General features: G+C 38.9%; 1 protein-coding gene across 4 annotated transcripts in view; it reads right to left on the bottom strand.

The window, feature by feature from the left end:
• RFTN2 (raftlin family member 2) overlaps positions 1-22,546 on the bottom strand; it is a 77,974-nt gene that overhangs the window by 3,064 nt on the left and 52,364 nt on the right. For 3 of the 4 annotated variants that reach the window (XM_060622776.2, XM_060622779.2, XM_060622777.3), the window contains exon 10: positions 10,249-10,327. The exons of the other annotated variant lie outside the window; for it this stretch is intronic. In XM_060622776.2, coding sequence (XP_060478759.1) covers positions 10,249-10,327 — 79 coding nt within the window. The remainder of the gene's footprint in view (positions 1-10,248; positions 10,328-22,546) is intronic. 4 annotated transcript variants of the gene reach the window in all.

The raw sequence follows: 22,546 nt of genomic DNA, 5'->3' as shown, positions 1-22,546 counted from the left end.
GAGTGGGGGAGGGGCAGAGAACGAGGGAGACACAGAATCTGAAGCAGGCTCCAGGCTCTGAACTGTCAGCACGGAGCCCAAAGCGGGGTTCCAACCCATGAACTGCGAGATCATGACCTGAGCTGAAGTCAGATGCTTAACTGACTGAGCCACCCAGGCGCCCCAGTAGTATTAAATTTAATACAAGCATTGGAACCTGACAGATCTACTCTTCAGGTACTGGATTTGAGAATGGCACATTTTCTCTGGCATTGGGACACTCATCAGTGAGGAAATAGCCTTTTGGCTGCAAGAAGGGCTGAAGGGTACTGCCAGACTGGGCTCCTTTCTCAAGCCTGGCTACTGGCTCTTTCCCACATGTATAAAGAATTCATTCATTCTTGAATGACCTCTCAATGCTGACTGAAAGAAAATAGGAAGGCAGGGGTGCCTGGGAGCACTTGGCTGCCTAGATCTTTCCTTCTTCACCAATGCCAGGGCCAAAAGTAAATTTTGCAATAAATTCCTTATTGCATGCCAGCCAATAGAGGCCAACTCTCACATACTCAGTGAGAATTTACTTTTTAAAAAAATTTTTTTAATGTTTATTTATTTTTGAGAGAGAGAGACAGACAGACAGACAGAGCATGAGCAGGGAAGCAACAGAGACAAAGGGAGACACAGAATCCAAAGCAGGCTCAAGGCTCCAAGCTGTCAGCACAGACCCTGACACAGGGCTTGAAATCATGAACCGTGAGATCATGACTGGAGCCAAAGTGGGACACCCAAGCGACTGAGCCACCCAGGTGCCCCACAGTGAGAATTTTCCTAATAAAATGTGGGTATTATTCAGAATAATAAGATATTCTTGGTAATTCACTTATAGATAAATATTAATAAGTAAACAGCCATCAAATGTAAATTTCACATATTAAAAGATAACACAATACCTAGCAACTCTAGGTTGCTAGGTAACTCTAAAAAAGATTTCAGAACAAACACTTTTATTTTCTTTTTTTACCACATGACTCTTAATAAATACATCTTCAGCAATGATATTGCCTCCCCTACTCTACTCTCACTCCACATGAAGGAATAGCTTTTACAGCAGATCAAATTGCAATGTTCTTCTAACGTAGAGGGTAGGAGTCTGAAGCTCAACCAGTCCTGAGAGGTCATCTGCTTTAACCCCTCATTCTACGGAGGTAGGACCCAGGCCAAGAAGGAAGATAGGATTTGTCCAAGGTTAGGGAGTTTCTGGCCTTGAACTGGAGCCCAAGGATCCTATTTCATTCCCTTCACACTACATTATCCACAGCTACAAATTTATGAGTAGACTTAATGGTCAAAGATTTGTGTGTTTTCCAAATAAAATTTTTCTTCAGTTACAAAAATAATACATGTTCAGTGTAGAAAGCTTGGCAAAAACAAAGAAAAAAGCACAACCTACCCACAATCCTATCTTGCAGAGATACCACTGTTAAAATCTGGTGTATTTTACTATTTCTTTCTCTAAATATGTATGTATTTGCTTATGTCCACATAAATGTATACAGCTCACTTTTCTACTTAGCACTGTATTTTGAATATTTCTCTAAATCAATAAGGAGAAATTTTCCACGCTACATTGCCAGGCTTATTCATATATCTTCTCACTTTTCTCTGATATTTTCACTATAAAATTGGAGGTAATTATACCAAGATCTGGATGCAAATGTCATCCTTGATAACGTCATCCTTGATAAAATCCATTAACTTTTGAGAATCATTCTCATTTGCTAAAAATGGGTGATTCATTTCAAATATATGAGACCCAGTGACAAGTCAGTTGATTTTAGAGTATCCTGCCATTCTGGCTTCCATTTTTCACTGTCAGTGTCTTAAAAACAAAAACAAAAGAATGAAATCAGAATTACACCAGTAATCATAAGACATGGTCAGTGTTGTGATGAACAGGGTAGAAGAAGAGCTAAAAGATATGGTTTATAAATAAAAACAAGGAGTGGACATTCAGGACTTCTCTTCCTTGTATGTCTCAGGCTTGGGAGAAGATCTCCCATACCTTGCCTCTGTATGTCTCAAGCTGAAGTGTAGCTCTAGTACCATTTGGAAGAGTTAGAGAAACATGCAGAGACACTACCCCAGCTTGCTCACAGAATTTGTTCCTGGGTCATTCCAGCTTGAGGTTGTCAGAATCATTCAAAACTGGTAAGGAAAGGGGTAGTGGACAACTACCTTTCCAGTCAGTTTTCCTATCCACCTTCTTCTCTGCCGTAGTGTGGGCACATGGCCCAATCAGATCCAATCAGAGTCCTTCCCTGGGATTGCTATATGGACTCTAGGATAAAGAAGCTCTTTCTTTTTGATGAAGTGGCCACACTCACCTCATTAGAAGCCCTCTGCACATATGCACCTAGAAGCTGAAATAAACAGATGAAAGAGAACACCCTGGTAATGTGGAATCTCTGGTGTCAGTGCCTGAGGGCTTGGTTCTTATAGCTCTTTTTTTTTTTTTTTTTTTTTTAATTTTTATTTAATCTTGAGAGAGAAAGAGACAGAGCGCGAGCAGGGGAGGAACAGAGAGAGAGGGAGACACAGAATCCGAAGCAGGTTCCAGGCTCTGAGCTCTCAGCACAGAGCCCGATGTGGGGCTCGAACTCACAAACCGTGAGATCAGGAGCTGAGTCGAAGTCGGCCGCTTAACTGACTGAGCCACCCAGGCACCCCCTTATAGCTCTTTACTGATGTTGTAAGCTATGCTGGTATCCTTTCCACCTAGAAGCTAGTAAATTCCCTTATATACACACAGGCTAATCTGAGCAGGGTTTCTGTCCCTTACATTCCCAGGGACACCAATAGATAAGAACACAGGTGGCCTAGAAGAGAGCTGTTCTCCAGCCTGAACATTGTCCTGTGGCAACAGGGACCACTCTTTCTCTTCTGCTCACACCAGGAAAAAAACCCATTTACTTTAAGTGGAAAGCATTCCCTAGATGAAGAACCTCGTTAATGATAAAAGCAAAATGCTTTCATCTTGATTTTTGCATAATTTTCTTTGAGATACTCGATGCCCTCTATTTACCTAGCACTTGATTTGATTTCACATGGATTTCAATCAAGGATACTGACAGCTAATGAATTAAGTATGACCCTTATGGTTTTCAAATAATTTCAAATCAACTTCAAATGACTGAAAAAGTAAGAACTCAGTTTAATAATTGTCTCACTGTAAGGTAAAAAAAGAAGTTAATGTGTACATTAATATTTCTTAGTATTCATATATGATTTTATTGTAGCTACCTTGGAAAAGATCTGATTTAGAACATTTTTCTGGCTGCTGCTCCTTCACTTCTTGGTTTGTGTTAGAGAACTGATTCAACAGATGTGTCCAAGAAGTCTTTACCTCTTGAAATCATTCATTTTGAGGTATATTTAAAGATAAGAATATTATTTGAATATTATTTTGCTCTCAAGAAGAAAAATAAATTAAAATGGAAACCATTAAAATTAAACTCCTGTCTCCCCAGGATCTATTCTCTCCATTTTTCTTTTAATAACAGAACTCCTCCCGGCAGTGCCTTGCAGTTTTGAGCTGGCCATGTGCTATTTCACCATGGTACCAACTCCCGGTTTCCCGGATTACATTTCCCAGTCTCCCTTGAAGATACCTGTGGTGACATAAATAAGTTCAGGTCAGTAGGATGTGAGAAGAAATACGTGACTTGGGGGTCAGTGCCTTAGAAGCATGCCTGGGACTCCTCTTTCCTGCTTCTTGCAGGCTGAACACAGCAACAACTGTGGCAGCAGCCCTGGGTCCAGAGGCAGAAGCCAAATGTGGAGGGCGGCAGAGCTGACCTGTCATGAAGCAGAGCCTCGCCCCACCCTAGAGGACCTGCTCAGCTTCAGACTATGATGACAGAGAGACCCTTCTGTTGTGTTTAAATCATTCCTTATGGGTCTTTTTTTAGTATAGCATCTTAGTAACTACTTACCAATTAATAATGAATGAATAAGTTGTTGGGTGACTAATGCTTTTCAGCTTAATTTTCCCCAACTTTCCTATTAAGAAAAATTTCAAGTATACAGAAAGTTTAAAGGACAGTACAACAAACACCATATATTCACTACCTAATTCTAAACTTGTTGATACTGTGCTATATTTCTCATATATACATATGTTTTTTACAACATCAAAAAACATTCCCGGGGCACCTAGATAGCTCAGTTGGTTGAGCGTCCTACTCTTGATTTGTGTTCAGGTCATGATCCCAGGGTTGTGGGATCAAGCCGCTCATTGGGCTCTATGCTAAGTGTGGACCCTTCTTAAGACTCTCTCTCTCTCTCTCTCTCTCTCTCTCTCTCTCTCTCGGCGCCTGGGTGGCTCAGTTGGTTAAGTGTCTGACTTCAGCTCAGGTCATGATTTCACAGTCTGTGAGTTCAAGCCCCGCGTTGGACTCTGTGCTGACAGCTCAGGGAGGCTGCTTCAGATTCTGTGTCTCCCTCTCTCTCTGCCCCTCCCCTGCTCATGCTCTGTCTCTTTCTGTCTCAAAAATAAATAAAAACATTAAAAAAAATTAAAAAGATTCTCTCTCTCTCCCTCTGCCCCTCCCTCTCTCTCTCTCTAAAATAAAAAAAAAAAAAAAGTTAAAACAAATTAAAAAAAAGAATTCCTGCATACTAGCTGAAAGCAATTTTTAGCTGGAGAAAATAGAGGGTCGTTAGGCATTTCTAGATTCTTCTTCAATTTCTCCACAGAGTTAGTAGTGATTAATCATCTAGTATTGAAAGAAAAACATTCCTACTGAAAACAAAAGCAACATTTCACTTCTCATGACAAGGCAATGTGGCAAGCCCACTACGTGTTTTCTCACTGAATCCTCCTCACAAACCTGTGGTAAGTACCTATGTTGTCCATCTTTTACAGATGAGGACACGGAGGCTTGCAGATTGTGACACACACACACACACACACACACACACACACACTATCCCCTGGCATCCTTTTCATGTTTTGTTTTCTACTCCTAAGAACACCACAGAATGGAAACTCTATTCTGAATTAGTGGAAACTAAATACTTTTAAATGACCTTTGTTTCTTTTAAATAATTATCAAAGGGAAGTGGGCTGAAGAATTTAACTGAAATAGAGACTTTTAGGTAAAAAAAAAAATCAATGAATTTTGAGTATTCAAAAGAAACAAAAAAGTTAAGAAAAGTATTTTGGAAGAAAAGTTGGGAACATTTTAATAGATGGAGGTAAAATCCTGGTTGGAGTCTTTTATTCTACTGAATGTAAAATAATTGAATTTATTTAGAGGCCTCTCTCCAAAATAAAGAAAAATACAAATAGATGAAAGGAACAAGACAGAAAGACCTTGGTTTATCATCCTGTGTAGCCTTACTTCATAAGAATTTCATTACCCAAGGACAGTCTTTAATGAAGGACAAAGATGTAAAAAAATTTAGTCTGTGTGATTTATAAAGCAATCTTTTAATTTTTAAATTATTATATACTAGGGGTGCCTGGGTGGCTCAGTCGGTTAAGCATCCGACTTCGGCTCAGGTCGTGATCTCGTGGTCCGTGAGTTCAAGCCCCGCGTTGGGCTCTGTGCTGACAGCTCAGAGCCTGGAGCCTGCTTCTGATTCTATGTCTCCCTCTCTCTCTGACCCTCCCTCCATTCATGCTCTGTCTCTCTCTCTCTCAAAAATAAACGTTAAAAAAAATTTAAAAAAATTATTATATACTAAAAGTGTATAGTTCTATAAATTTCAACACTTACGTATAGTTTTGTGTAACTATAATAAGACATGTAACAGTTTCATTACCTCTTGCAAACTCCCTGTGTGATCCCTTTATCACTTCCCTTCCCCAAATCCCTAATTCCTAGCAACCACTGACCTGTTCTCCACATTATATCATTATCTCTTTGAGACTATCATATAAATGGAATATTTTTTATTATTTCTAAATTGCAATATGATTAACATACAGAGCTATATTAATTTCAGGTGTACAAACAGTGATTCAACAATTATATACATTACTCAGTGCTCATCATGATAAGTGTACTTTTTTTTAAAATATGAAATTTATTGTCAAATTGGTTTCCATACAACACCCAGTGCTCATCCCAACAGGTGCCCTCCCCAACACCCACCACCTACCCTCGCCTCCCTTGATAAGTGTACTCTTAACCCCCATCATCTATTTCATCCATCCCCCTTCCCCCAGCCTCTCCTCCGCTAACCACCGGTTTGTTCTCTATATATAGGAGCCTGTTTTTTTGTTTGTCTCTTTTTTTCTTTGTTCATTTGTTTTGTTTCTTAAATTCTACTTATGAGTGAAATCATACAGCATTTGTCTTTCTCAGACTTATTTCACTTAGCATCATACTGTCAAGATCTATCCATGTTGTTGCTAATGGCAAGACTTTGTTCTTTTTTATGGCTGAGTAATACTCCATTGTATGTATATACCACACCTTCTCTCTCTATTCATCTATTGATGGACACTTAGGTTGCTTCCATATCTTGGCTATTGTAAACAATGCTGCAATAGATATAGGGGTACATATCTCTTTTTGAATTAGTGTTTTCATATTTTTGGGTAAATGCCCAGAAGTGGAATTACTGGATCATAATGGTATTTCTATTTTTAAGTTTTTGAGGAACTTCCATACAGTTTTCCACAGAGGCTGCACCAATTTGTACTCCCACCAATAGTGCACAAGGATTCCTTATTCTTCACATCCTTGCCAATACTTGTTATTTCTTATCTTTTTTATATTAGCCATTCTGACTGGTATGAGGCGATCTCTCACTGTGGCTTTGATTGCATTTCCCTGATGATGAGTGATGTTGAGCATCTTTCCATGTGTGTGTGGGACATCTGTATGCTTCTTTGGAGAAATGTCAGTCTTCTGCCCATTTTTAATTGGACTATTTGTTTTTGTGCGTGTGTTAAGTTGTGTAGGTTCTTTATATATATTTTGGATAGTAACCTTTTATCAGATATGTCTTTTGCAAATATCTCCTCCAATTCAGTAGGTTACCTTTTTTTTTTTTTTTTTTTTTTGGTAAATTTTTCACTCTGTAACCTTTTGAAACTGACTTCTTTTAATCAGCATGCTTTTGCAATTAATTCAACTCCTTGTGTATATAATTATTTCATTCCTTTTTATTTCTGAGTAGTATTTTATTGTATGAATGTACCATAGTTGTTTAGCCATTCACCTGTTGAAGACACTTGAATTGTTTCCAGTTTTTGGAGATTATGAATAGAACTGACATAAACATTTCTGTTCCATTTATATTTCAATTTCTATTTCTCTAGGGTGAATACCCAAGAGTGGTTTTGCTGGGTCATATTGTAAGTGTGTGTTTAACCTCAAAAGAAGTTGCCAATTGTTTTTCCAGAGTGGTTGTATCATTCTGCATTCCTACTAGCTTTGTTTGAATGTTCCAATTGCCCTTCTCCTTTACTAGTTCTTGGTATTGTCAGTATTTTTTATTTTAGTCATTCTCAATGGTGCAGAGTAGTATCTCATTACGGTTTTCATTGCATTTCCCTAATGGCTAATGATTTAAATGACTTTTTAAGTGCTTATTTCTCATCTACATCCTTGTTGGTGAGGTGTCCAAGTCTCTACGCTATTTTTTAGAGTTGTTTGTTCAGTTTTTAGAGTTCTTGGTACATTCAAGATACAAGTTCTCTGTTATATATGTGATTTCAAGGTTTTTTTTCTCCTAATCCATGGTTTGCTTTTTCACTTTCTTAAAAAATTCTCAAGCTATCTGGAAAATTTATTAAAACATATCTGTGAAATAAAAAACCAAATTCTAAAAGTAAAGGTCTTAAACTCAAAATGGATTAAAGACCTAAATGTAGGATCTGAAACCATACAAACTTCTAAAAGAAAACATAGGCAGTAATCTGTTGGACGTTGATCTGAACAACATTTTCCTGGATATGTCTCATCAAGCAAGGATAACAAAAGCAAAAATAAACTATTGGGATTACATCAAACTAGAAAGCTTTAGCACAGCAAAGGAAATCATCGGCAAAATGAAAAGGCAACCTACTTAGAGGGAGAAGATATTTACAAATGATATATAGGATAAGAAGTTAACATCTAAAATATATAAAGAATGCATACAACTCAACACCAAAAAAAATAAATAAATAAAAGTGTGATTAAAAAATGGGCAGAGGACCTGAACAGACATTTCTCCAAAGAAGACATATAGATGTCCAACACACACATAAAAAGATGGCTCAACATTCACCATCAGGGAAGTAGAACTCAAAGCCAGACACCAGTCAAATTGGCAAGGATGTGGAGAATAAGGAATCCTTGTGCATTGTTGGTAGGAGTGTAAATTGGTGTAGCCACTGTGGAAGACTGTACGGAGGTTCTTCAAAAACTTAAAAATAGAAATACCATTATGATCCAGTAATTCCACTTCTGGGCATTTACCCCACAAATATGAAGACACAAATTCAAAAAGAGATATGTACCCCTATGTCTATCGCAGCATTATTTACAATAGCCAAGGTATGGAAGCAACCCAAGCGTCCACTGATAAATGAATAGATAAGGAAGGTGTGGTATACACACACACAATGGAATATTGCTTGGCCATAAAAAAGAACAAAGTCTTGCCATTAGCAACAACATGGATAGATGTAGAGAGTATAACGCTAAGTAAGATAAGTCAAAGACAATACCATATGATTTCACTTATATGTGGAATCTAAAAAACAAAACAAACAAAAAATTTAAAACACAGAGAATAATAAATAAAGAAAGCAAATTGGTGGTTGACAGTGAGAAAGGGGTGGAAGGACGGGCAAAATAGGTGAAGGGGATTAAGGTATAAACTCCAGCTATAAAGTAAGTAAGTCATGAAGATGAAAAGTACAACATAGGAAAGAGAGTCAATAGCATTGTAATAATGTTGTATGGTGACAGATGGTAACTACACTTACGGTGGTAATCACTGCATAATGTATAGAATTGTTGAATCGCTAAGTTGTGCACCTGAAACTAATATAACCTATGTCAACTATACTTCAATATTAAATATAAAATAATAAATAAAAGCTAAAATTAAGGATGAAAAAAAGTAGCTTCAGAGGTCAAGACAGAGAATGCACAGGTGTGTTGCAATATTAGGCACACCCACTTCCAAAAAACTTTTCCTTTACCCTCTTATTTCAGTACCCGAGGCCTACAAATTAAACTAACAAAAGATAGATTAAGAGGAGAAAAGATTTATTTTGGATGTACATGGGGCTTCACAGAGAAAAAGTGAAAACCCAAAGAGGCAGTTAGACTGAAAGCTTATACATGATTTTAACAAAGGATGATAGATTGTGGAGAAGTGACTAGACAAAGGAACAGGGTTTTGAGCTTCTATGGGCAGCAAATTGTGGAAAGGTAAGTATATGGGGAACCTAAGGGAAGATCAAGGTTATTTTAGTAAGATTTATTTATGTAGACCCAAGTCAGTGCTGTCTCCAGTGAGGAATCATCTCTAGTGATTAGGAGTCTTCTCCTATTCCTGGTATAGGAGAGGAGGACAAGTTTACAAATGGAAATTTATGTTACTTTTTTTAAAAAAAGATTTTATTTTTAAGTAATCTCTACACCCAGTGTGGGGGTTGAACTTACAATACAAGAGTCACCTGCTCTACCGACTGAGCCAGCCAGGTACCCTTACATTAACTTTAAAAAGGGAAATTTATGCCCCGTTTTTATGAGAAAGGGAGAGGGTAGAAAGTTACTCCTATGTCTGTGTTTCTTAATTACCTTCAGCTCAAAATAATCCTTTGCCAAAGTGGCAAATTTGGGGGTAACATATTTTGATCCCCTTTGGAACTGTCTCATGTCACCTGTTACTGGCACATTTCCTTTGTTGTTATGTTGTTTTGGAGACTATTTCCATATGGAGTCCACATTTCCTCATCTGTATTCACCATTTTGAATTACAACGTGAGTTTAAGGATTAACTGCTTCCATAGAACATTTGGTTAATAAAGCATTGGGACACCTGGGACTCAGTTGGTTAAGCGTCTGATTCTTGATTTTGGCTCAGGTCATGCTCTCACGTTCGTTCGTGGGACTGAGCCCAGTGTTGGGCTCCACACCACCGCTTGGGATTCTCTCTCTGCCCCTCCTCCACTCGAGCCCAACTTTGAGTGTGTGCACTCTCTCTCTCTCAGAATAAATAAATAAACTTAAAAAAAAAAACATCAGTTTTACTCACTTCTGGTGTTTGAGCAGCTGAATTCCACATAACTGGTCTCTGAAGGAACACAACCTGCTTTGTAGCCAAATTCCCTTCACTGCAAATTAAAACAATAGCATTAGTATTTGCGAATTAGTAATCCTCTATATTTCGTACTTGGCTAGAATATTCCACCTGTATTCTTTGTAAAATAATCTTCTTATTCAAAAATGATTATAAATATGATTCTACATAAATATGATTCTATTTGATTCCTAAGGAAAAACAAGAAAAAATGCCTAAAAAATGAATACAGTCATTACAAAAGAAAAATTTATTTAAAAGTTGTAATCTCAATGTGCTAACGTAACTATTTTATCTTCTTTTGCCCCCTCCTAATCTTCTTTATCAACATGTGAATTTCTGCAGGTCTGTAACCACTACATATTTGCATTTCTGGGTTCTATACTTTTCACTGAGCACCCTTTCCTTGTTTGTGCACTGGTGATCGTATTCTTAATAGCTTCAGATTATCTCAAAGAATTAAGATACTAAAATGTATTAAGTCTTTCCTATGTGACTGGAAAATTAGGTTGTTTCCAGTTTTTTTGCTACTTTTAAATAATGTTGCTATAAGACATGTATAGTCTTCCTTATTCTTATGACTTATTTCCTTGAGATAAATTCTTAGGAGTAGGATTATTAGGTCAAAAGGGTATGATTTAAGCTTCTTGGTATGCATTGTCAAATTTGCCTTATAAAAAGAAGAGACCAATTTGGGCTGCCACATGTGAGAGATTGTATATACATTTTCAATTGAAGGACTTGAGCTACAGCTAGTTTTATTTTCAGATGCTTCTTTGTAGTCAGCTACTCAGTATTCTCCTTATTTAACTATCATCATGGCAAATTACCCCTTGCCAAAGACTACTTGGGGTTTGTATTTCTCTGAAATGCTTTTCACAGTCTCCATGGATTTATGGGGAGGAGTGTCTGTAGCTAATGTTGCTCAGTTACGACTTTTATTATGCAAAAAACCCAAACAAAACCTCACTATTAGCTGCATTTTATGCTGAGCTCTTTTTCTGGAAAACAAACGCAACATTGAAACTCTGGCCCTAGTGGTATATGTCAGCCCCACACCATTTGAAAATCCCCAGTTTACTGATACTGTTGAATTTTGAGAAACCGCAAAATTTCCCCCAGAGTATTACTGAGAGACTGCTGCTTTTTTATTTTTATTCTTAAAAGAATGCTTCTAGTCTAATCTCATTTTAGTTTGATCTTATCTTCGATTAGAAGAAAAGACTTGGTATGAAGTACAGTTGACCCTTGAACAATGAGGGGGTTAGGGGCATTAACCCCCTCCCTGCCACAGTAAAAAATCCATGTATAACTTTTGATTACCCCAAAACTTAACTACTAATAGCCTGCTGTTGACTAGGAGCCTTACTGATTATATAAACAATCAACACATATTTTGTATGTGGTGTGTATCATATACTGTATTCCTACAATAAAGTAAACTAGAGAAAAGAAAATGTCATGAAGAAAATTATAAGGAAGAGAAAATACATTTACGGTTTTGTACTATATTTATCAAAACAAACCTGCTTATAAGTGGACCTGTGCAATTCAAACCCATGTAGTTCAAGGGTCAACTGTATATTGTAACTTTTGAGAACAATCATCAGGACACATGGGTTATGACACAGGCATACAGGGAAGGAACTAGCAGTGTACAGAATAGGCTGTCTGTTTGGGAGGTACAGAATATGCTGGAAAAGGCTGAGGCTTTGGAGCCTAAGAGTTCCTGGGTTCAATCCCAACTGTATCATAATAGCTGATGAGACCACCTAATAGCTGGTAAAATTTGGCAAAATTTTAGACTCTCTGCACTTCATTTCCTATCATGACTTTGTGAAGGATAGATATGTTGATGTGCATGAACACCTTCACTGTGCCTGGCACTAGAAGAAGTACAACAAATGTGATTTCCTTCTACTTTTTCTATCTGTTTAATGAAATGTAGGGTGGAGTTAAGTGGGAGGGAAATGTCTCAGAATCAAAAATCCCTTCCAGAGAGAAAAGTCAAGGGAGGGAGAGGGTACCCGAGAATACAGAGGACATTTCTGGGTAATGGTCAAAGTGTGTGATTCAGGTAGAGAAAGCCACGAGAGGACCAGGCCTCGAGCTATGGAAAGATGAGAAACCATCAGGGCAGAATTACTCTTCTTGAATAGAAAGCAGGAGAAGGTCAAGGTAGGGATTGTGAGTGACCCTGGAGTGAGTACTTTCCAACACATTACAGGATGTGAATATACATGAAATCTGAATGTCCTAGGGTGTGATGTTTGACTTAGAGCAGGCTTCTCAACCTTTACTAATGGGGTAAAATAGTAAATGCAGAGATAGCTTCTTTGCTAACTGTAATAGGACAGTCTTCACATGCCCAGATAAGGCTATGGAAGGTCAGCATCTTCCCATCTCTTGGGGAGGTCCTTAGAACAAGTTCTTCGGTTTGAAATATGTCTGAGATTGCTATGTCCCTAGTTTTCTGAGGGCCATTCTGATTTTTTTTTTACAGTGTTAAGTTTTATTTTTAAATTATTTTTAAGTTTATTTATTTGAGAAAATCTCTATACCCAACATGAGGCTTGAACTCACAACCCAGAGATCAAGAGTTGCATGCTCTTCTGACTGAGCCAGCCAGGCACCCTAAGGCCATTCTGATTTAAAATAGGTCCTACTAATTATCAACAGTAGTGGAACTGTGGAAAGAGCCTAAATGTCCATGGACTGATAAATGGAAAGAAGGTTTGGCATATATATATATATATATATATATATATATATATATACACACACACACACATGATGGAATATTACTTAGCCATCAAAAAGAATGAAATCTTGGGACACCTGGGTGGCTCAGTTGGTTGAGTGGATGACTTCAGGTCAGGTCATGATCTCCCAGTTTGTGAGTTGGAGCTCCACATCAGGCTCACTGCTGACAGTGCAGAGCCTGCTTTAGATCCTCCTTCCCTCTCTCTTTGCCCTTCCCCGACTCGTGCTATCTCTTTCTCTCAAAAATAAATAAGCATTAAAAAAAAAAAAAGAATGAAATCTTGCCATTTGCAATGACGTGGATGGAGCTAAAGTATATTATGCTATGCGAAGTAAGTCAGAGAAAGACAAATGTATGATTTCACTCATATGTAGAATTTAAGAAACAAAACATGAACATATGGGAAAGGGAAAAAAAAAAGAGAGTGAGAGGGAAACAAACTATAAGAGATTCTTAAATACAGAGAACAAACTGAGGGTTGATGGAGGGAGGTGGGTGGGGGATGGGCTAGAAGAGTGATGGGTGTTAAGGAGGGCACTAGTGACAAGCCCTGGGTGTTGTATGTAAATGCTGAATCACTAAATTCTACTCCTGAAACTAATATTGCACTGTATGTTAATGAACTAGAATTTAAACTTGAAAAAGAAAAAAGAAAATAGGTCCTGCTATTTTCAGAACATCTGTGAGACATGGAACTCCTTTTGGTTTAGAGAATCTAAGCATGGTAGAACTAAGGGACAGAAGCCTGACAGAGCAACAACTATCTGAAAGGGTGAGTGCCTCACAGCCTCAGTGGCTCTGGAGGTAATTCTGTCTGCTGAGCTGGGATAGGATATTTGTCCTGTAGCACAGTTTCTGAAAGGATTTGACTGGTGGTGTCATTACTTGACCAGGGAGGGTTCGCATGCCCTGGATACTCAGAGGACAGGGCCTACATCTCCTATTCCCTACAGCAATTTTCATCCAAAAAGTGTTAGTTAACTGAGTAACTTGGTATTTTTCTGAGAGGAATTTAAAACTCTTCACATCCTCTTCCAGACTATTATTAGTGGGCAATCATGCTTTGATGTCATAGAAAATGAACACGGCTTCTGAGAAATGGCAGATTTTCACACAAGTGCTGAAAGAGTTCTGGCACAACCTGTGTTGGTCAAGAGCATAAGCTTCAAGGATAAGCTGGCCAAGGAAATAGTCTGCAAAGGTGTAAAACCATCCACTAGTTCTTCCTTCCTGAGGGCAGCAAATAATCCCTTGTGCCACTGTCAGCATGAGGGACGGGTCAGCCACTTCAGGCCTGGAGAGGCTAAGTTCCCTGCAGGCAATGATGGGGAGCAGGGTGAGGTATAAAAGGGCCCAGATGGGGGAAGGGAAAGGAGGGTCATTAGGACAGAAGGACCAGGAAAGTATCATGACTCTAGAGGCCAAAGTCCATGTGCGACCTGAGGCATTGGTCCAAACTGAAGGAGATAAAACAAAGGTCGGATCTGTGAGGCCTAGCGGAAAATGCAGTTGGTGGGAGAAGCCAGTGTCAGATCCACGCATCTCACCAGACCGAACCAGGTGAAGTAGAGTGAAAGGGTAAAGCCTGAGTCAGTGTCAGGTTCACACCTAGAATCAGACAAACACCAGAGGGCAGGTGTGGACCTAGAAGAAGCAGGAGAGGCCACCAGTATTGCTGTTGTCCCTGGGACATGGGCTCTTTTGCTCTTTGTCTTGGTATTATGCTCACCTCTTAATGTGGGCTTACACTACTATAGGGTCTGGGGAGTGAGCATAAGCGTAAGGAATCAGGCCACAGATGGGGAAGAAAGTGGGTTTTTGACCAGTTCTACAGCTTTACACTACAAAATGTGGGGACACATCCTTTTTCTGTGATATATTTATTGGAGAGGATGTTGAGTGTGGGGGAAACAGCATGTATATGACTTTAGAGTCAGACCAATGCTGGGTTTCCATCTGAGTTTTGCTGCTTACTAGCTATGTGATGCTGAGCTAGTTACTCAGACTTTCTGAGCCTCCCATTTCTCTTCTGTAAAACAGGTGGTCCAAACAATATCTGTGAGGTGATGGAAGTAAAGTTCTTAGCACAGATCCTGGAGCACAGTAGATGCTTTATAAATGTTTCCTTCTCTCTTCCCTACCTTCTTCTATGCCTTTCATATGAAAGCAAAAAGAAGACTTTCCATTTGGGTGTTGTTTAAAGGAGAGAGGTTTGCTATGGCATCAACAGACTACTAAGAAAGAGACTAGCTTCCCAACAACAGAAGATCTCATGGACTAAAGTAAGAAGGGTAACTTGGAGGGGCGCCGGGGTGGCTCAGTTGGTTGAGCGGCTGACTTTGGCTCAGGTCATGGTCTCACGGTTCGTGAATTTGGGCTCTGTGCTAACAGCTCGGAGCCTGGAGCCTGCTTCAGATTCTGTGTCTCCCTCTCTCTCTGCCCCTCTCCTGCTCACACTGTCTCTCTCTCTCAAAAATAAATATAGGTTAAAAGAAAAAAGAAGGGTAACTTGGATTTGTGTAGTGCTTTTGGTACACTATTTTCCTTGTTAATGAGCACTTTTGCTTCTTATGATAGCCACCCCCCTTTTTAAAAAGGCTTGATTTTTAAGTAATCTCTACACCCAATGTGGGGCTTGAACCTAGAACCCAGAGATCAAGAGTCACGTGCTCCACCGACAGAGCTGGTCAGGCGTCCCTCTTATGATAGCCCTTTGAGGTGCGCAGAGAAGATATTATTTTATCCATTTTATGGATAAGGAAATTGAGACTCAGAGTTTTTAAGAGTTTTGTCTTGGGTCTTCTCTATTTCCCACAACACCATACTATCTCTACAACAAGTGTAGAATGAATTCAGTAAAGCTCTGACTACAGAGAAGAGTGGCCTAATTTAATTCTATTCTGCTGGAACACTTTATAATGAATGGATAAGCATAGACTACTTTGCAAAAGTTCAGATTTTTATGTAGCTTCTCCCAAATGAATAATTTCAGCTTATAATGTGCAGGGGTTGTAGTGGAGAATAGTGAAGAAAATAAAAACAAGTGTTCATTTTCTTCTGGGCCAATTAGATTAATTTAAACAGACCACACAGGTCCCGGTGTTCATATGGTGAGAGAAGGAGAGAGAGGGCAAGTTCTTGACTCTCGGCATTTAAGCACCACATATAAGATGGATCATTGAAAGCTTTTCCTTAAAAAAATTCCCCCTTTGGGGGCACCTGGCTGGCTCAGTTGGTTAAATGTCGGAGTCTTGATTTTGGCTCAGGTCATGATCTCATGGTTTGTGAGACTGAACCCCATGTCGGGCTCTGTGCTCACAGCGTGGAGCCTGCTTGGGATTCTCTCTCTCCCTCTCTCTCTGCCCCTCTCCCACTTGTGCTCTCTTTCAAGATAAATAAACATTAAAAAAAATCTCCCCATGAATTCAGTTAAGAGTGAACAGCACTACTTAAAACAAGCAAGCAACAAAAACAAAATTAAAAAGCAGTTCTATCACAGTTTGATAACATCTTTAGTGGTATTTAAGCTTTTAGGTTATTTTTGCAGGAAGTTATTTATAAGGACAACATTGGGCAAAAGATTTAAATAGGTGCTTTACAAAAGAAACATCCAAATGGCCAATAAACATATGAAAATGTGCTCAATCTCAGTAGTAACTAGGTAAATACAAATTAAAACCACACCGACATTATAGTGTATACGCACTAAGATGGCAAAATTTAAAAATCTGACAATATTTTTTGTTGGAGCAATGGGAACTTCATATTCTGCTGTTAGGAGTGTAAACTGCAGCATTCTAATTGGAAGGAGTCTGGCATTTATCTAATAAAGCTAAAGAAATGCCCTATGACCCAGCAACACCACTTCCAGATCTATTCGCTTGAGAAACTCATGCCCGTGTCCACTAGGATCCCTGCTCATGTTCAGGATAGCGCTGCTTGTCATAATCAACCATTGGAGCCAAACATAAAATTCCATTTGTGTAAAATTCAAAAACAGGCGAAACTGAACTGTATACTGTTTAGATACACATGCAAGAGTGATAAAACTCTTGGGCAAAGCAAGGAAGTGATTATCCTAAAATTTGGGATGTTACTCTGAGTGAAGGGAGTAGATGTGATGGGGAAATACGTGGAGGGCTTTCAACGTTCTGATATTGTTTCTTGTCCAGTAGAAACTACACAAGTGTTTACAATTATACCCATTTGTGTTTTGTGCACTTTATACTTGTATATTTAAGAAAAATTGTTTTATGAGTACAGGTAATGGTGACATGAAGGAGAATGGTTGTAGATTTACACATGATAAAAATGATCCCTCCCCTTTCACATTTATTCTTTGGTAAAAATCAGTCTTGAATTCTTTGGGTTTGATTAGAAGAGGTCTTTAGGAATTCATTCACCTGTACTAACTTTCCCTGGAATATATCTTGCATTTTCCTGTGTTTTTGCTTAAGATTTCCAGAGAAAGGAAATAATTTGTGGTACCCGTACTTCAACTTTCTACCTTCTACGCACATAGCAGGCATCACTAATTGATTGATCACTGCATTCTTTTTTGCTGAGCCTCGTTCTAGTCTCAGAATCCTTGGTTTTATAGTGTTCCAGGCAGCCACTTCCAACAGACTAGTGCTGCTACATGAGATGAAACGGAATAGTAAATAGTCCTATTTGCCACAGGGAGTATTCTCTCTAAAACTGCTTTCAGAAGATCTGTTCTTTCCTAAAGTTCCCCCTCAGACACACAGCTTTCGCAGACCTGCCCTCCTCCTTCATTGAAGTCCCCTAGCATATTCATATTCATTATTGCTTCCCCAAAAAAGACTTTTTAGATATTTCTCCCCAAATTCCCCCCAATCCCATTAAATTTTAATCCTAAAGATATGCTGTGTTTGTGTTTATGTACCGTGACCTTTTGGAGGGCCACAAACCACTGTAGTATTTAAGATTTTTTTTTACCTCCCCTTATAACTAATTTTCACCCCCTTCGGGCAGTATCACCCCTATTGAGAATACATGCTCTAGACCTCCACTGCAGGACTTGTCATGAGCTGTTCTGCATTAGTTATTTGTAATGGTGTTGCGTCTCCAAGCCGACTATGAGTTCCTTCCTGGAAGCCAGAGTCAGCCCCTAGAGTGAGTAAAATATTGCCTTGTACATATCAGGCACTCAATAGATATTTGAGTTGAACTGAAAGAACATTTTCAAATAAAATGCAAAAATGTGATTCAGTTTGAATACAACTGAAATGGTTCGAAATGAGTGGCTTATCTGTAGCTGTTTAGTCATTTGTGGGATAAAAATACTCTTGGGTGCCAGGGTGGTTCAGTTGGTTAAGCATCTGACTCTTGATTTTGGTTAAGGTCATGGTTTCAGATCTCGAGACCAAGTCCCGCATCGGGCTCTGTGCTGACAGCATGGAGCCTGATTGGGATTCTCTCTCTCCCTTTCTCTGCCCCTCCCCACCCCCCCACTCATGCACCCACTCTCTTAAAATAAATAAATAAACTTAAAAAAAAAACTTTTATAAAGAGCTTTCATTTATGATTGTAGAGTTAGACTAGAGGAAACAGAATTGTTAGGTTAATTTGTATTTTCTGATCAGTTTTGTATCATCTAATTAATTAATTAATTGCCATGTTTAATGTTGCAACTCAAAAATAAATGAGTAAATTCTTGCTTTTAAGATATAAAATAAAATTCATTTTGAAAGCAAAGTTATAAAATTAATTTTTGCATGCACCTTTATAACTATGTGCTTGGTGACAGTTCCTTTGGCTTATGACCCTGATTTGTTTTTCAGGTATTAATATGAGTGTATTAAAAACTAAAAAGAGCACTCCCACAGTTTAGCTTCTCCCAACCCCCCTGCCTGACAAAATGTCAAAAATTGAAGTTCAGATGAGGAAGTGATAACTGGAAGTATCTACAATAGACAAATTGACTATTTTGAAAAATGTGGCCTTGGGGCACAGTCGGTTAAGGGTCCAACTCTTGATTTCATCCCTGCCTTGGACTCTGTGCTGATAGTGTAGAGCCTGCTCGGATTCTCTCTCCCTCTGTCTCTCTGCCCCTCCCTCCCGCTTATGCGTGCTCTATCTCTGTCTCTGAAAATAAAGAAATAAACTTGTTTAAAAAGTGGCCTTATCAAAATGCTGCTCACTGCAAGATTACTATGAGCGTAACTAGGAATTACACCATACTGTTTCTACAGAATTTAAATTAGGAAGGGAAGAGAAGCACATTAAAATGAACTAAACACGAAACCCTAGCCTTTCCCTGACTGTGTATAAATATGCAGCTCTGCTTTGGCTGCCACTTGAGGATTGAGAGGAAATCATTGGTACACGAAAGTGTCTCAAGTGACTGCACAGACTTATGCTTCTGGGCTGTGGTGACCACAAGGCTGTGGAGCCTTTTCTGCAAGGGCTGCAGAAAATGGAAGAGGGAGCAGGACTGCCAGCATCACAGTGAGAAGACAATTTTCTCTTTTTGTTATTCAGATCTTGTTCTTAAGGATCAGATGTTTTTATATTCTCAGAACAGTATAACATGATTCATTGTACCCCCAAACCCCTGCTTTTCAATTCTGTCTTCTGAGATATAGATGAAGGTGTATATCTTTCTTCTATATTGTATTCTAAAATGCTTTCATGGTCCCTCTGCAAGATTATACTTCAGTGTTTTTCTGAAAGCACATCAGAATTAACGTGGGTTCCTGTTAAGATGCCCCCTTCCCCCATCCCTTTCCAGATGATTATTCAGGGAGAGGGGGATGACCTTGTTGGTTTGAGGGAGCCAAACAGAGGGAACTTTGGCTCCCCTTCCATTTTATTCTGGTGATTATTTTAAGGGCAGCAATATTAGCTGCTAGTTCAGCTAATTTGATCCCCTACCAGATTTTCCCTGAATTGTTTAATGTCAATTTTCATGTTGATTTCTTGAAAAGAAAAGGATTGGGCCCATTTGTATAATTACATAGTGATAACGATTAAGAAGGGATTCTGGCAAGTTTTCACAGCTGACAGCAATAATCCTGGAATAATGTAGTGTTATCTGATTACCACATTATCATGTTTCCATGGCAATGTGGCTTTCAACCTTGGTGGTGTGATATTGCCTAGGATGATGAAGCAACAACCTCAGTGTAAGGACACATTGGGAAAATATTTTTATGTCATCCAATGACATATTTGAGTAATGAAAGAAATGAAGGGAAAATACCTTATCTACAGACCACTCAAGTTATGGTTTAGGTGATAGAAGAGTGGGGAAAAGTTGAAATTGCCGAAGACATGATTGTGTACAAGATGAAAATATTTAAGGAAGAAAGTTTTCACTGACAATGGTTCTAACTCATGTTTTCAGACATGTGGGCCCCAAAAGAAAGGTCATGACAGTTATTTGTTTTTCTGGGTATGAGTATATGTGTAAGCTTATGTATCTTTATAGTGATGTTATTTATTTCTGCTCCTTTACTGACTTGTAATCATCAGTGCTGATTTAGTATATAGTGAATCACAGTATTTACATTTTCTGAAATATCCTGATTTATGACAGGCTGAGTGATCACGCTTGCATAACTGGTTTCAACTTCAGGATTTTGGTTCTGCTAAAGGATTAGTTCCTATAGAATAGTTTGGTTCACATCCCAGACTCTTCTTCTAGACTAAAAATTTTTAGGCTCTATCCTCCACTTGGACCAAGATGAATTGTATGTGGTATCTTCTTTTTTTTTTTTTTTTTGTATTTAAATGGTATTTTTCTTTATATTTAAAGATGACATGACTGACAGTGAGTACTATCTTTGTGTGTACTACAGCAGCTAAGACAAGCATGTGACTGACAGAGATAGCACATTTGGACAAGAACAAGAAGGCAGAGGATAAACCGGTTTTATCAACAATCTTTGTTACCGGATAGTAACAATGAACCTTGACTTTCAGCCTATAGCATCTACCTTGCAGGCACTTGGAAGAACACAAGTTACAAGCAAAAGGATTAAAATAAACATCAATATTGCACAATATTCCTGAATACAAAAGAACAGTAGACACTGTTTGTTCTAGTGTGCCTTGTTGCGAACGGGTGATTACTGCTAAAAAGTATTTTTCTACTATTTTCATTTATTTATCTATTTATTTATTTTTAGAGAGGGAGTGTGCATGTGCGCACACATACTCGAGACCTCTTCTTTACCACCTTTGGTCTCAATCCTGTCTTCAGTCCCAAATCAACCAGGTGGGGCAGAGACAGAGGGAGAGAGCAAATCCCACGCAGGCTCCATACTGCCAGCACAGAGCCAGACATGGGCAGCACAGAGTCGGACATGGGCAGCACAGAGCTGGACATGGGGCTTGACCCCATGAATCGTAAGATCATGACCTGAGCTGAAATCAAGAGTCAGACACTTAACTGACAGAGCCACCCAGGTGCCCCTGTACTATCTCCCATCCAGGGTAAACAGCAGATTCTAAATGGAGACCTGCTAAATGGTGATGCTGCTTTTTAAACTCATTTTAAACTTCACTCAGGTGAAGATTCCGTCTAACTTTGACAGTCTTTACTCCTCTTTTTAACGCTGCTGTACAACCTATACGTGTTCAGGTATGTAAGTTTGACCTGCCATAACCCAAGTGCAAGCCTGGTTATATACTAAATTTAAGCTTAACCAGACACAGGCTCCTTCATGGCAGATACAGCTGTCACATCTTTTTAGTAATTGATTTTTTTACTCTTTAAAATTAGTTTTTTTTTTTTAAATCACAGAATATTCCTTGTAGAAAGTCAAATAGCAGAAAATGTATAAAGACAAAGCAGAAACGCCCGCTTTCCCTGTCCCCTACCCGTAGTCCCAGAGCTAATCATTCACTAGAATTTGCTATGTAGCTTTTTAGCCTTAACACACACCATTCCTAGTGACAGACATCTATACTGTGTCCATTTTTTTTGCTGTTCGAAACAGTCGCTTTATGAGCAGTCCAGCAACTAGCCCTTTTGCTATTTTAATTACACATGAAGATAAGCCTTCACAAGGAGGGTGTGAAAGGCCTACTGTGACCCCACAGCACCTCAAGGGGAACAGGGGTACAGGAGAATCTAGAACAGTGGAGAGGCAGTGGAGTTATCTCTGCTTCAAAGACAATGTACAGCTACTCCTTGGTTCCAGTGAGCCCTCTCCTCACCAGGGAAGCCTGTGACTTCATACAGTCTGATATGCAGGACAAGGTGGTCCAGTCAAGTGTGGCTCCGGTTTCCACAACCCTCCCCCTTCACATTATACTTGGTCTCAATCCTGTCCTCAATCCTAAACCAACCAGAAGCAGGAGATGCTGAAGGAGCTTCAGCTTGTGTTTTCTGGCTCAGCACCCAGCCCAGCAGACTTGCTATCTAATCAGTGCCCAAGCAGTCACTCATACTTCAAGACAAAACTATTTTTTTTTGCATTTTAATTTTAAATAAGCTCCATGCCCAGTGTGGGGCTTGAA

This window comes from Panthera onca, chromosome C1, assembly GCF_046562875.1.
Source record: "Panthera onca isolate mPanOnc1 chromosome C1, mPanOnc1 haplotype 2, whole genome shotgun sequence".
Lineage (NCBI taxonomy): Eukaryota > Metazoa > Chordata > Mammalia > Carnivora > Felidae > Panthera > Panthera onca.
The sequence above is the reverse complement of the archived record's forward strand: the minus strand, read 5'-3'. Positions and strand labels throughout refer to the sequence as shown.